The sequence below is a fragment of the Sceloporus undulatus genome, chromosome 4 (genome assembly GCF_019175285.1).
Source record: "Sceloporus undulatus isolate JIND9_A2432 ecotype Alabama chromosome 4, SceUnd_v1.1, whole genome shotgun sequence".
NCBI lineage: Eukaryota > Metazoa > Chordata > Lepidosauria > Squamata > Phrynosomatidae > Sceloporus > Sceloporus undulatus.
This window is the reverse complement of record NC_056525.1, coordinates 148,528,978-148,545,413: the sequence shown is the minus strand read 5'-3', so window position 1 is coordinate 148,545,413 and position 16,436 is coordinate 148,528,978. Positions and strand designations below refer to the sequence as shown.

The 16,436-nt window shown below is 40.5% G+C and overlaps 1 protein-coding gene across 3 annotated transcripts in view; it reads left to right on the top strand.

The window, feature by feature from the left end:
* Nucleotides 1-5,267: 5,267 nt before the first annotated feature.
* Nucleotides 5,268-16,436, top strand: part of DENND1B (DENN domain containing 1B) — a 223,955-nt gene continuing 212,786 nt past the window's right edge. For all 3 annotated transcript variants that reach the window (XM_042463240.1, XM_042463239.1, XM_042463238.1), the window contains exons 1-2: nt 5,268-5,447; nt 14,311-14,375. In XM_042463240.1, the coding sequence (XP_042319174.1) occupies nt 5,431-5,447; nt 14,311-14,375 (82 nt within the window). In that variant the 5' untranslated portion in view covers nt 5,268-5,430. The remainder of the gene's footprint in view (nt 5,448-14,310; nt 14,376-16,436) is intronic.

Sequence of the window (16,436 nt, the reverse complement as noted above, 5' to 3'; positions counted from 1 at the left end):
GGAAAATATATATCATCCTCAAACCATAGGAGTCACATACTTATTTTATGTTGTAGTATTATGTCGATTTGTTTTAAGAAAGAAGGGAACAGTGGGATTTATTTTCTTGTATTATATTTTTTTTACTGATGTAAACCGCCTCGATCTTGTTGAAGAGGTGGGTTAGAAATAAATAAATAAATCAATAAATTATTATTTATTTTGTTCAATAAATATTTATATAATTTAAATTTGTTGGAACATTTCTTTGTAGGTAGATACATTTTATGAGTATTTAAGAATGTCTGACTTGACAAACAGACATAACAATGTGTAAAGTAGTATTTGTACACCAAGTCAGTCCTTCTACCACTTGCAAAGATTTTGTGAGACTGTTATCTTTAAAATAGTAGCCATTCCAGTGCTGTACCAGAAACTGCATTTTAAAATTCTGAAAGATTGTGTTTGAAACACACACGCTCTGCTTAGTTAACCGAAAGAGAAAACCATTGTTTTCTCTAAGAGATTTTGTAAAGTTCATGCTTGTTTATTAAAACTTTATTCTACACACAGACATATTTTTTTTAAAAAAATAGGACCTCATATTTATCTCATTGACCCACAACATTGTCTTATACCTTTGTGTTTCAGTAAGAAGAAATGGGAAAAAAACCCACCCTGAAGTCAGAATGTCCTACCTTCTTTATTTTTTTAATCACATTTTTGAAAGATATTTTGTTAAAAACAGGGAAGCACTATTGATAATGAAAGGAGAAGCACTAAGAGGAAATAGGTATGTCTGGTTCTTAAAAAAAAATTAACCCTATACAAAGCAAATACTGTACAGAAGAGTTCAGCACAAGTGGCCAATCAGTTGCAGCACAATGGCACTTTTACATAATTTGATGTCCCTAAAATAATTCAAGATCCAGTATGGTCTAGTGGTTTGGGTGTTAGACTGGAACTCTGGGACCAGGGTTTGATTCCTAGCTCAGCCATGAAACCCACTGGGCAACCCTGGACAAGTCACATGCTCTCAGCCTCAGGAGAAGGCAATTGGCAAGCCTCCTTTGAATCAATCTTGCCAAGAAAACCCCATGATAGGTTCGCCTTAGAGTTGCCATAAGTCAGAAATGACTTGAAGGCACACAACACACACACACATACACACACACAAGATAATCCAAGCTGGTCAGTTGGGCTTTATATTGCAGCGGAAGTATAATGATATCAGATCTAAGTCCCAGAAATTCATTCCAACATAGGACGTTATCAGACAAGGGAAACAAAGTATAATCCAATGGCAATCGGAACACAATCATGGGGTTTAACGTTATTGTGTGATAGACTACCACATGCAAATTCGGGCAATGGGAAGTCAGTCCGAGCACAATCATGGGGTTTCATGTTATTGCGTGATATACTACTACATGCAAATATGGGCAATGGCATGCTATTTTCGGGCAATGGGAAGCCACTTCAAACGCAATTCACATTCACGTAAATTCGCTAATCTAGCGAATTCATGTGAATGCATTCTGGCCCCACTTTCTTTTCATTCGAAATTAAGAGAAATTCCTCACATGTGATAAAGTCCATAGTTAAGGCACACACTTATACAAGATTATATCTTTGCGTTCAGTATTGAATCTCAAACACTGGGTCTTTTCTAAGCATTGGTAAGATAAAGTAAAAATCCTCCCACTTCACCTATAAACAGATAAAGCGCGCGGAGAAGATCTGTTCATCATCTGCCAAATCCCACCCTGCTCAGGTGTAAGACAGAGTGGCTTCAACTGTTACTAACCAGCGTTATGTGGCCCTGAGTATCCCCCCAGGACATTTGTTGTAAATGATGATGATGATAATGATAATTGTTTTATTTTTACCCTGTCTCTTTGCCAAGGAGACAATCGAGACAACTTACAATTAAAAAGAATATACAATACCTCATATCCCAATTGTTCCCCTCCTTCCCTAAAACATCAATTAAACACATTAAACATTTTAAAACAATACATTAAAATAATCAGAGAGAGGCAGATGGGGCTATAGAGTACTCAGTGGGATGGTAGATTCAATTGGTGGCCGAGTTTGTTTATTCAGGAAAGGCCCGCTGGAAGAGGCCTTTTGTGTGTACAAATATGTAGTTATGACTCATTTAGGTGAAAAATAAGGTGAATTAAAGTGAAAAATGAAAAGTGGAGAGAAGGAATAATAAAGGTTACAGCTAAACCAGGAATGAATTGGGTTGGGAAGTATGGGAGATAGAAGTCATGCAATGTATTCCTCCCACTTCCAGTTTAGGGTGGCATGACTTTCCAGATGTTTTTGAGTCCAAATCCCTCCGTTCTTCACCATGGGCTATACTGGGTAGGGCTCACAGAGTCCAAAGTCATTTGGAATGCCACACATTTCTCACCACTTCATCTCAAGGGAGCTTTCCTTGTACTACAGACAAAAGATATTGTGAGCAGCTATTCTGTCTTTTCCTCCCTTAACAACTTTGAGTGCTGGTGTGGGCATGGAAATAATATTTTAACAAATTACAGAAACAATAGTAGAAAAATACAGGAGAGCAAAAAGTGGAAGATGATGTTATCTGGATACCTCCACCCCCCCCCCACCAAAAAAAATATATGTGAAAGAACAGGACAAATGCAGTATAAAAGCCACATCTGGAAGCTCCATAACAGATTGTTACGTAGCCACAGAAATACAGGCAGCAGATGATCTGATGTCAACTCTTCGTATGTAAGCCCACACTATTACCTGTTAATGGTACTCAGTGGTTAAATTAATGAGCTCTAAATCCTCAGCTTCAAATCCTAGCTCAGCCATGAAGGCAATGGGTTGATTTAAGCAGGTCATTATTACTTAAGCTCTCTCATTCCTTAACAGGGTTACTATAAAGAATACTGTGGTGATATATATGAAGTTTATTGAGGGTTTATGGTAAAGTGCTAAATACATGTAGGTCCGTTCAGATGATAGCAAAAAGAGAAAAAATACATACTCCTGCACACTCTTGTCTAACATTACCCTGGACTTGTTCTAATTTGTTGTGTGTCTTCACACAAGAATCAAACAACAACAACAATCAATAAACTTCTCCAGGAGAATCTCCACCAGCACAACATTTCAAATGAGTTGATTCTCTTCCTCTCAGCTTTCTTCACTGTCCAGCTTTCACAACCATACAGTGAAAAGATGAGTTGTGAGATCAGCGGTTTAGTGAGACAATTTTCACTGGAAGCAAATGAATTTGAAATAATAGTATTTTCCACAAGCAAAAAAGTTGTGCAAGCCAAATAAGAGTGACCAGAAATTAAATGACTATTGTGCAGGTCATCCTGCTTTAATAATCTAAACCCTGTTTTATCTGCAAACTTGCAGGGAACTGTCCACATGAAATTTCTTCAAATACTTTCAACAGCCAAGATTTACTTTTCTGTGATGAAGCATTGAACATCTGTATGGTGTCAGCAGATGTATCAATGGCGAGAATGAATTTTCACACAGAGGTGTAGATGCATCAAACATGAGATCTGTAGTGTACAAAATGTACACACGCAGAAAGGTTTCCTTGTAGGTATGCAATGGTTTACTAAGTCTGCGAAGTGTTAGCATTGGGGTTTTGCAGGATTCTGCCATATCCTCTTGTTTGGATGCCTAAATGGTATTTCTAAATGCGTATCTTAAGTTTTAAGTTACTGCAAAACTTAAAGGAACGAAAATTATATAGGAGGCACATTGATTATTTGGGGTTGCAATGTCTTCATCCCTGTGTGTGTGTGTGGGGGGGGGGGGAAGAGGAATGAGGGCATTGCTTCCCCAAATAATAATTGTGGGATCCTATTTTATGTTGACTTCTTGTTGTGTGCCATCCAGTCATATCCAGCTTCTGGCGACTCTATCACTGGAGTTTTTTTGACAAGTTTCTTCAGGGGAGTTTGCCATTAGAAAATGAGATAGAGCCACTTGCTGGCCTAGTTCAATCCAATGACTCAGGCAGCAGCAATCTGAACTCAGGACGTGTCTCAAGCCATTTGGCACAAGATGCTGGCAACATTTGCCTTTGCCTGGTTCCCAGCCATTTGTGGAACATAATATAGGTGCAAAAGTGAAATTAATTTGATTTTCACACAGAGAGACGAGAAAGCTTGCCCAAAGTTGGGCCTGGGTTGGCATCTTACCCCTCCTGTTTTTCCTGGTTAGTTGGCAACCCTAATTGCTCACTGCCCGTAGGATGCCTGGGCGCAACATCCAGAACTGACTGAATAGTGATAGCTTTATTGGACTAAGCTAAATGCATAAAATATATGTCACAGGCTTTCGGAGTTTCACTGGCCCAGGTGTTCAAAATAATACAGGAGGGGAAAAAAGCTGATTGTTTCTTGTATGATTTTTAATGCCTTTGCCTGATGAAGATGCCAGTGGTGCTATGAAAGCTGGCAACATGTATTTTATGCATTTTGATTGTCCATTTCTATTTGGCTATATCCTCCCTTTTTCCTCAAGCTCCTCCATTTTGAGCAGGACTAGGAAAGCACAAATTTCCATTTCTATGAGCATTTTAAACTTTTGTATTTAGCCGTATACTCCCCCCTTTCCCCCCCGAAGGTCCTCCATTTTGAGCAGGACTAAGAAGCATGAATTTCCATTTCTTTTAAATGTTTTTAACTTTGTATTTGGCCATGTCCTCTCTTATCCTGAAAGTCCTCCATTTTGAGCAGGACTAAGAAGCACAAATTTCCATTTCTATTACTGTTTTTAACTTTTGTATTTGGCCACATCCTCCCCTTTTATTCCTGGAGTATCCGCCATCTCAAGCAGGACTAAGAAGCATGAATTTCCATTTCTACAAGTGTTTTCAACTTTTGTATTTGGCCATACCCTCCCTTTTTCCTGAAGGACCTCCATTTTGAGCAGGACTAAGAAGCACACATTTCGATTTGTGTATTTGTATTTGGCCATATCATCCCTTTTTTTCCTGGAGAGTGTCCTCCATTTTGAGCAGGGCTAAGAAGCACGAATTTCCATTTCCATGAGTGTTTTTTTTTAACTTTTGCATTTGTTCCCTTTCAATGCCCTCCATTTGGTCCTCCTGGGCTGCTGTCCCCACCAAGAGGGCTACTTCAAGCTCAATAAATGTGTGTGTGTGGTGTTTCTCCCTCACATGGCTGCTTCTCTTCCCCTTCCCTCCCTTCCTCCTCCTCCCTACAAGGTGTAGAAGCAGCAGCAGCAGCAGGAACTGGAAGAGAGAGAGAGAGAGAGAGAGGCCGGGAGGCGGTGCTGCTGCTGCTGCTGCTGCTGGAAAGGCGGCCCAAGGAAGGCAGCAGCCATGGGCCCAGGGCGCCCCTGACAGCAGCCCCACCGCCAGGGCTAGGCCTCGGCGGGGAGGGAGCCCAGGAGAGGCGACCCTGAGGCTGCCTCTGCTGCGATGCGACCATGGACTGCAGGATCAAGTGAGTGGAGGAGAAGGAAAGGAAGAAGGAGGGAAAGAGGGAGGGAGGGAAGGAAGGAAAGAAGGAAGGAAGGGTCGCCTCTGGCTAGGCCTCAAAGCCCCATTGAGAAGGAGAAGGAGAAGGAGAAGGAGGAGGCGCCTGGGTGGGTCTCTCCTCCTGGTGGGCTTCACCCCACTCCTTTCCCCCATGTCTGTGTGTCTGTCTCTCTGGGGACTGGGGGGCTGTCCTCCATCGCAAAAGGAGGACCAAGGCACCGACAAAGGGAGGGGGGAATGTGGGGACACACGACCCTCTTCCCCAATATAAGGCTCATAAAGGCTTGGTAGTTCATGCTTCTTAGTCCTGCTCAAAATGGAGGACGCTCCAGGAAAAGAAAGGGAGGACTGATCAGATAGAAAGTTAAAAAACACTTGTCAGTTTGTGCTCCTTAGTTCTGCTCAAAATGGAGGGCACTTCAGGAAGGAAAGAAGGGGAGGGCATGACCACATAGAAAGTTAAAAACACTTCATATAAATGCCAGTTCATGCTTCTTAGTCCTGCTCAAAATGGAGGACGCTCCAGAGGGAAAAAGGGGAGGGCATGACCAAATAGAAAGCTCACAAACACTTGATGTAAATGTCAATTTGTGCCTCTTGGTCCTGCACAAAATGGAGGACGCTCCAGGAAAAAGAAAGGGAGGGCATGGCCAAATAGAAATCTCGAAACACTACATATAAATGTCAATTCATGCCTCTTAGTCCTGCTCAAAATGGAGGAGCTTCAAGAAGAAGAGGACTTTGAGGGAAAATGTGGGACAACCCCATTGTCATAGACTCATTGTCATTGAGTCATCCCAGGAAAAATAAAGGCTGTTATTTGTTGTTGTGTGCTTTCAAGTTGTTTCCAACTTAAGGTGGCGACCCTATCATGGGGCTTTCTTGGCAAGTTTTGTTCAGAGGAGGTTTGCCATGGCCTCCCCTGAGGCTGAGAGAGTGTGACTCACCCAAGTCACCCAGTGGGTTTCCATGGCCAAGTGGGGGATTGCACCCCGGTCCCCAGACCTAGTCCAATACTCAGACTGTCTGCGGTTTGTTCTACTTAATTATTTGGGATACAGTGCTCCCTCGGGTTACGAAATTAATTCGTTCCGCCGCGGCGTTCGTAACCCGATGCATTTCGCAAGCCGAAAAGGGCTTTCCGTTAGCGCTGGCAAGCCGCGCGTTTGAATTTCGCGCCGAAAAAAAATTCGTAACCCGAAAAAACCTTCGTATCCCGGAACAGTTTTTTCCAATGGAACTTTTTCGTATCCCGGAAATTTCGTAACGCGATCAATTCGAATCCCGGGGTACCACTGTATTGGGACAAGGACTCTGGAGATCAGGGTTCGATTCCCTGCTTGAGTATAAAAAGCTACTGGGTGACTTTGGGCAAGTCACACTTTCTCAGCCTCAGAGGATGGCAGTGGCAAACCCCCCTCTGAAGGAACTTGCCAAGAAAACCCCATGATAGGTTTGCCTTAGGGTTGCCATAGGTCAAAAATGACTTGAAGTCACACAACAACAACAACAACAACTGTACTAAGCACATGGAGGGCACTTTGACATATAGGTTGTGCTCCTAAGTGTGTTTACATTTAATAATGAATGGTAGTGGATGGCAAAGTGATTTGTGCTTCCTTTGCAAGTACCAGCAAGGAGGCAAAATTACTAACTGCACATGCCAAAGTTGAACTCCTACACTTCAAAAACAGTTTGGAGGTCCCTGCCTATCCCATGACCTCCTTTATTTCTTTTTAACTCCATGTTGTAACATTGTAATGATGGACTTTTTAGATACAACTTCTAGAGAACTGAATATTTTTTCTCTCTTTCTCATATGCCTGACCCTTTAAATGTTTATTTTACTGGCTGTTGCTTCTCTTGTGTCATTCAGGAGTGGCTTGATCTCAGCACACTTAACAGGCGGTCATGGTGCATTCCATGCTGTTAAAAGCTTGTGTGGAAAGGTGCTGTTAAGGATACAGGAACAGGACAGGCCACTGGTTTTTCTGGTCAGTTGACAACTCTCCCATCAACATAAGGATGGCCATCACAATTTCTAGTACACATGTCATGTTATGAACAGCTAGTAAGTAAGCGACACCTGAAAAATGGAAGGGCTCGGAAATTAATTTGAGAATGCAAAACGTTAGAAATTGGAAAATTAATTAATTAGCATAAACACTAATAACCAGACTCTGTAACCCAGCAAATCACTTAAATAGGTGCTGTCAGATGATGCTTTGGCATTAGGAGACCTGCAGCAATCATGGGAGCTCTTGGCTGTCCTTTCCCCTTGGTTCCATGAGGCATTTTCGGCTTATATGACATTAGTTTGACAAGGAAATCAAGGTGTCTTCTTTGTGTGTAAACGGATTGGTGCCACAGACTTCAAAGATCTGCATTCATTTAGATCTGCAAGATTTCTGCAAGATTGGTAAAATATATAAAGAAACACTTGTAGTTCAAGTAACCTGTAAGATCTGCTGAACTTTTATATTCTGAATAGTTTTACAGTGATAGTTTTGCAAAATGACAGTGATCTGTTTGTGGTGTGTCAGTTGGGAGAAGCTTCTCTGACTTCTATTACTTTGGTTTGACACTTTGAAATATGGTGGGAGGTTATGAGTAAACTTGAAAAAAACTTTTTGTAGAAGGTGACTTGTAGATAGGCATAGCAGGAAGCTCACCAACTTACTACTGTTAATTCAGAGATATTGACCTTTTGAGATGCTTATCCAGTTCTTGAGGCAAGAAGAGGTTGTGGTCATAGTTATATACAGTTTTCTTGCATCAGTCATCTGTTGATAGAAGCAGATTGAACTGCCCAACTTTTATCATAGCCATTGCAGGAAGGATCTCAAATTTGAGCCCCTTTAAGGCTGCAATATTATGCATTGTTGTGTATGAATAGTTAGTTGAATATAGTGAGCTTTCCATATATATATATATATATATGATGGCATTACAGGGCTGAATTATTAGGATGAAGAAGTTGAGTTTTCAGGATTTTTAGCACTATGATAAAGAAGATTTATATAGTTGTTTATTGTGGTTATTTAATGTATTTATAAACTTGTTAGAATAAAGCAGATTACAACTTTATTTGAAAATATGCTCTCAAAAGACAAGGGCGAACCCTGGCCTGTATGGATATTGCATCTTCACCTGCAGCATTTCCTCCTTTTATTCTTTAACAACCCGTCCCTCCAAACGGGACTCTCTTGGCCAACCGGGTTCCCCTTGGCTCCTTGTGGGTATATGTATACTATATCCAAATTCTAAAACCAGTTAAAGGTACAGTACATTAAAATTAAACATCTGCATAGTAGGATAAATATTTCCTTAAAAGTGTAAAAGCCAAAAAAGAGGAAGTGCATTCCAAGGATTTGGGGCCACTACAGAAAAGGCCCTGCATCTGCTATTCATCAATTACAGCTGTAATGGGTGGTCCAGTTACTTTCTCCTCGGGAAAAGAAGTTGGAAGGCAAAGACAAATGCAAGTGTGCATACATACAAATTCACTGATGTTCAGGGCTTCATATTGTCCCCAAGTATTCTTGCAGTTCAGTTCCAGCAGAAAAGACCCAAATTAGATGTGTGATTATTGTCCTGATGAAGTTCCTCCTTCCCTTGCTGAAGATTACAAGTCAGACTAAGATATTGACAGTACTTAATACTTTCCCTTAAAATAGTGTTGTACAAACTATGGTCCAGGGACTCCAGTGCTTCTTCATCCACTTGGATGTGGCTTGCATTCAGTTTTTCTGAAGAGTTGGACAGAGGGAAAAATGCACTGTGTTGCAGAGAGATGGGTGAAAACCTCTCTCAAACAGCATCAGTGCTGCTGATTTACTGTACCTCTGTAAAGTGTGCATGTGTGTATGGGAAGTTGAAGACTTCCCCTCCAATGAGAACTGCTTTAAGCTGCATTTAGAAAAATTGAGATAGCATGATATTTTATTGCTCATTGGGAAAGTATTCAGAGTGGGAAGGAGTTGATTTTCAGTAGGAATATGGGAGAGGGTCAAGAGGTAAGTGCTAGCCACCATTCTGAAACCCTTTGAACCAATGTGAATGAAAATACAGTCAGAATGTGAGATGCAACCTATCTCTACTTAGGCTTGAGAATTTACTCATGTTGAAATAAAGATGTGGCTTAATAGTTAGATTCTGTTTTTGAGTGTTTTTTGCAGGGGTGAGGCTACTGTGTTAGTACTGTACAACTTTCCTTTTCCCCATGCCTAGGCACATTTGATTCCTCTATAAGTGGTACTTTCCTCTTTATCCACATGGCTCTTGTTCTTGAAATAATTACTGCTTACTTGTACAGTTTTTTTCTCTGACTAGTCATGCTGAGTGCAGCATGTTTTCTTGAAGAGATTGAGTGCATATGTATAAAGTAGCTGTATCTGATTAGGACTTTCTAGTCAATAATTTCTGCACTGTTACTCAGAATCTTGGAGCTATCCCAGGTTTGTAAGTAGCCATGCACCAGTTCGAGAATGGGAAGGTAAGAATTACTTACAGGTGACCAGATAAGCAGGGGTGGGAATCATGTGGCTCTTGAGGTCTTGCTGGCCCCCTGCTCCCAGCATTTCTCAGTATTGCCTAGGCTGGCTAGGGTTAGTGGGCTTTGCAGTCCTGCAACATCTGAAGGGCCATATGATTCTTATTCTCAAGATAAACAGTTTTAATATGAGAAATTATTTGGTTCTTTCAGACCATTAACATGCCAGAAATGATTGGTACAATTAGTAAAATTTCAATATGCACATTGGCTTTTTAATTCTGGTTTCCCAGATATGGAATGTAGTGATAGAACATAGTGATAGAATATCCCATGTTAATTTAGTTGGATTTAATGTCATATTGCCAAGGTGAAACTAAATTCTACATTTGTTAAGGGCACTTTCAATGCCAGCCACAGCAATATCCTGCTAACTAAGGGGCTAAACATACTGGCACTAAACGCCGGCATCGGGCTGGAGTGGGGGCGTGGCAACCGCACGCTGGCTGCCCTGACTTCTCCCCAATGCGACACATCATGGGTGGGATGACACTGTTTCTTTGACGCAGTGTTTAGACACACTGCACAAAAGAATCAGCGAAAAGCCGTGGTGGCAAGGGCAGCTTTTTGCCACTTTAAAAAGGAGTGGCATTTTGTTGGTTCTTTTTAGAGTGGTAGATTGCTGGATCAGGGCTGCAGCGTGCAGTTGCTGCTGCCCCAATCCAGTACTGAAAGGGGCGCTGGGACGCCGCTCTATTAGGGCAGTCTGTTTTGCCCCTAGGTTTACATTTTTAAACTCTTTGCTTACATTTCATAGATGACATAGAATCATAAGAATTGGAAGAGATCTTAAAGGCCATCAAGTCCAAACCCTTGCCACACAGGAATACAGAATCAATTTGCCTACATGAAAATAGGGATATGTTGAGGAATGTGACATCCTTTGCCACATTCTTCAATGTACAAAAATATCTTCTCCCCATTCCAACATATGTGCACTTTGAAAGCTTCAGTTTTAATTCATATCTGTTTTAGTGGTGTTTTTGGCCAACTGGTGTTAGACTACCAGTATTTTGATGTTTCACAATACACTCGTCCCTTCACATTTGTGGCATTAACTTTTGCAGATTTGATAATTCATGGATTTTGTTAACATATTCTCTCTAGGAATATCTAGGTCCCCCAGCACAACACTATGGTCAACTTTAACCAAAAGTCATACTGAAGGACCTAGAGATTCCTAGAGAGAACACTTTATTAGGCATTTGTAGCTCCTCCAGAGCGATTCTTGTGTTTGGGAGATGCTGACTACATATTGCACTGGAGGACCTAGAGATTCCTAGAGAAGTGTTCTCTCAGGTAAAAACATAGTCTTGTTGATATTTGCTGTTTTCCCACCTTCATGGGGGTCGTGTGCCCCTAACCCCAGCGAATGTGGAGGGACAAGTATAATTAATTTAATACAGGGATGTGCAGTGCAAAGCTCTTCAGATGTAATTCCTCTGCAACATCAGCCTCAGCCAGCAAAAATCAGAGAGAAAGGATTTATAGAAGTTTACTGCACCGGGGATAAAACATTCCCTGATGCTTTCTAACATGCATGAGTGCGGGCGTGCGTGGAGCGTGATGGGAACCCAATGGGGCCCAGAACGCGACTTTACCGCACAGGGAATGCTGCCACCGAGCGTTCCCATCGGGTTCCAGAGGGCGCCATTGGACGGCATTTCTGGGAACTGTTTCAAAAGCGTTCCCAGAAATGGCGCCCTCTGGAACGCAATGGGAACGCAATGGGAACGCTCGGCGGTGGCAGCGGTGTTCCCTGTGCGGTAAAGTTGCGTTCTGGGCCCCATCAGGTTCCCATCACGCTCCGCGCGCGTCCGCACTCGTGCACGTTAGAACGCATCGGGGAACGTTTTATCTCCCGTGCGGTAAACCTCTTTGTCTAAACACATCTGGAACATTACATGATGTCTATCCATTGGTTGAATATAATGATGATTCCAGTAGTAGCAGTAATCACCACCACCACCACCACCACCACCATGATTAGTGTTGTGTTATGACTTGTCAGTTGACAAATAAAACTGTATTTGTGTGCTTGCAAGTGTTTCCGTGTGAATCTATCACAGGTTTCTTGGCAAGGTTTATTCAGGAGAGGCTTGTCATTGTCTTCCTCTGAGCTTGACAAAGTGTGCCTTGCCCAAGTTCACAGTTGCTTTCCATGAATGAGTAGGGATTCAAAATCTGGTCTCCTGGATTCCTGCTCCAATAATCAAAGGCCTGTACCACACTGTCTCCCAAATGAAACTGTAGTAGGTTAAAAGAAAATGAACTAAGATGATCCCAGTGAAAGGGCAACATCCTAATATATTAATTCAGTGTAAAGTGAATAGTGCATAAAATTGGCAAGTAATTTGAAGACAAGGAAAGTATGCATTCCAAGCAATTTTGTCCTTACAGCATTTCTGAAGCAGATCAGGCTGAGGTTATGGCTGTACTGTAACAATTTTGATCTGATAACCATGGTTTATCTGACTTGGAATATGTGCTTCTTCTCTGTCTTTCCATCTTTCATCACACACTGAGCTGCGGTGAAACATTTAGCCAAACTACAAATCCATAGTACTTAAAGTAGTATCAACCACACGTGAAAACTTCCATAGTTATTGAACATTTTTACTTAATTTTCACAAACAGGTTCTAATTTTCCAAAGTTAGCTTTTTTTTTTGCATTTTAAATGCCAAACAGGCTGGCATACAAGATTAGAAAGGAATACATACTGAGGAATTATATACTGTATATACTCGACTATAAGTTGACCTCATGTATAGGTCGAGGGCAGGTTTGGGGGCAAAAATTATGGATTTTGATATAACCCATGGATAAGTCGATTGTAAAACTTAGGAGCATATAGGATCAAAAGGATGAAGCAAACCAAAACAATGTCAAAGAATCTACAAAATTCCAGCCATGATGTTTGTGTCGCTCTTATCACTGGATGGATAAGACAGTAGAGAGGGTTGGTGCTTCTACGACAGATTATACTCTTGCCTTTCATCAGGGGATGATTCCTCATTTTAAATAAGAGTTAAGATACAGTACTTACCTTGATCCATGGATAAGTTGACTCAGGATTTTGGGTCATTTTTGACCTAATTTTCTAGACTTATACATGAGTATATATAGTATGTTTTTTTAGTATGTTTGTTTGCAGAAATAAGTAACAATCTTATTTGCATTTTTTTCTGTTTGGGGAAGTGCGGAAAATGAACATTTTTCCTCAGGATGCAGAGGCAAATGTTTGTGACATGGTGTTTGAGTCATGGCATTTGTCAGTCATGGTACAGATTCCCATAATCATTTTTCTTCTATTGTAGTATTATTTTCTCCTTCACTCCATCGCACCTTCCCATCATATATGATAATTGTACTACATGTTCAACCAGTTAGCCACCACATATCTAGTAAGCGTCCAAAATCACAATTGCTTAAAAATATTTGTTGGGCTTGAATCTTGATGCAGTTCAGTCTCTACATAGACTATTGTGGCCTGGCAGGGAACAATTACCATATATAGAGATAGGTAAGTCGACCTCATGTATAAATCGAAGGCAGGTTTTGTGGCCAAAATTATGGATTTTGATCTGACACATGGATAAATTGAGGGTAAAATTTAAAGGCATATAATAAAGGATGTGAAGGATGCAGCAAAGAAAATGATGCCAAAGAACTTACAAAATTCTGGAAAGGCATAACGGTTTGTGCTCACCCTAAAAGCTGGATGGATGAGAAAAGGACAATGGGAAATGGTGGCTGTGCGATATGTGGCGGAGATGACCAGGTGCAGTTAGGGCTGAAAATGCACGTCAAAAAGGATGTAAATGCAAAGCAAATGTAATTTTAATGTTATTACTTTGTCAGTTTTCATCCAGAAAAGCTGCCACACATACACAAATATCTTATTCAAATCATTCAAAGCTCAATTCCTCTTAGCACTCATTTGAGAGGAAGCACCAAAGAGCTGCCACCACCACCATTTCCCCATCCAGTCATTCAAAAACATACAAAGTGGTGACTTGGCAGAGAGAGTAGAGGGGATCGATACTTCTTTTAGGTTGTCCTGGGATGGACTAAGCCCTTGGGTTTCACCACTCTACTCAAAGAAGGGGGTGGTTCCTTTTTTGATAAGTATTAAGGTATGTACAGTACTTATATTGACCTATGGATAAGTTTCATGTTACTAGCTGTGGTAGAACAAAGATATATCATCCAATCAGGTGTTTTACATTTTTTAAGGCATGCATGACTAATCGTTTATGTTCTTTTTATTTTTAGGGAAAATCCAGAGAGAACCTTTGATTTGGTGCTGCAGGTAAAATGCCAGGCTTCTGAAAATGAAGGTAATAATCTTCATATGTTCATATTCATCCATATAAATTTGATATTTGAAAGATGTTTCAGGGTATTTATTTCACTTCTGCCCCTTCAATGGACTGAAAATTTAATGTTCAGTGGATTGAATTTAATATGCTTTCTTGATGCTTATATTGGTTTCTATGACACTAGATTTTCAGTAGTATGAAAACAGATTACAATTTAGTATGATACAGGTGTTTTATTTACTTATGTTATTGTTTGCCACAACAAAAATAATATTTAATTGGAGTCATGAAGCCTCGAGTTTTTGCCTTAGCCTTTTGCAATTTCCACTTTATACTAGATTTAAGAAATTGTGTTTTAGCAGTATGTATAATTGTGATGCTTAAGCAAGTATCCTTTTCAGCTTCTCTTCTACTATTGATATGTAAGCTGATATATTGCTGGTTTAATACATTAGTAAATGACCTTGTGTTTCTGTTTGTACAGTAACTGGAAGATTGTCATGTAACAGGTCAGGCAGATATGATTCATGCAAAGTAATTACATTCCTCTTATTTAACTAGTTATTATATTATAAACATCAAAAAAGAATGAGAGAGAATTATCTTCAGGCATTTCCCCTGAACTATCATTTGTTTCTATTTCATTCAGCTTTTAAAAACCAGGCTTCAGAGGTTGGGTTACTCTTCTGAGAACCAGCATCAGCTAAGGCAGGGGTAGGCAAAGCCAAGCCCTGGGGTTTCACATGGCCTCCAGGTAGATTTTGTGGCCTTTGACCTCTCCAGAATCTCTGGGCCACCATTTTACTTTTTTTAGCAGCTACTGGAAGAGGGAATTTACTTTTTAAATAGATTGGACAACCCTCTCAAACTGTTCTATATTTACCGGTACATTTTCGTCCTCAATTCCCTTGGTATTTTGAGAAGTTGTGTGGCCCCCAGAAGACAATGGGGGTAAAAAATTGGCCATTTGGCCTGATGTAGTTGCCCTCTCCAAGGTAGAACTATGTTGTACCATGTTTGAAATGATCTGCTGTTGGCAGTTTAACTCAAGCAGGAAAAGTGTGATAATTATTTTTCTTGATGTGCTGATTTTCTGTTGGGTGGGGATTTTTTACTGGAGGGAAACATTCAGATATGCACAATCCTATCAACATCCTGTAATGGTACAATCCTAAGAATGCTGCACTGTGTAATTTTATTTATTGAATGTGCAGGTTGGCATTTTATTTTCTCTGAAAAAAATTCTTAGAAAAAATCTATCTGAAATGGCTTCTCAAAATGTTTGGCTCTGTAATATTTTTCCTTCCTAATTAATAATACCTACAAATTGAATTTGGGTTGTAAAGAAAATTTCTAAGACCTAGGGGTCGATCAGATGGGCACAAAAGAGTGGCCCAAGTCTGTTCTGGCTGCATGTGGGTCACAACTGCGCTGAGTGCTTGGCCTGTTCCCAAAGCGGGCTGCGGTTGCAGGATCTAACCTGCACCTCCAGGAGCCAGATTATCCCTGCTCCTTTTTTGTTTCAGTCCAGAGGACTGAATTGCAGATTTGACATGGCTTTGGGCTGCTTTGGAGGTGTGTGTCGTTTGAACACCTCACCTGCAAAGTGTCCAGAAACCAGTTTGAAAAAAAAAATCAGTTTTGAGTCAGCAAATATTGAGACCTTTTAGATGTTATGAAGATGAAAATAATATGTAAATTATGCAATCTCTAACACTGCATGTATCTGTCAAAGAAATAAAATGAAATAAAGTGACTTGCAAATGTACTTGCAAATAAAAAAAATATTGGTGTTGCTCTTTCATTATTGGTGGCTAACTCTGTTCCGGTATATGTGAAATTAGTAGAAATATGTTAATGAGGTTTGTTTTTGTGACCACAAAGCTTATGACCACAGCTTTTGTGTCGTACTCAAATCATTTTGGACCCAGAGAAATCTGCCAAAACAGAAAATGTTCTCATGCCTTCACTCAGAACTTTTGAAGTGAAATAAACAACCTTGATGGAGGTTGATTTTACTGTATTGCTAAAAATACAGGTTGAATATCCCTTACCCAGAAATCTGAAATGCTCCAAAAT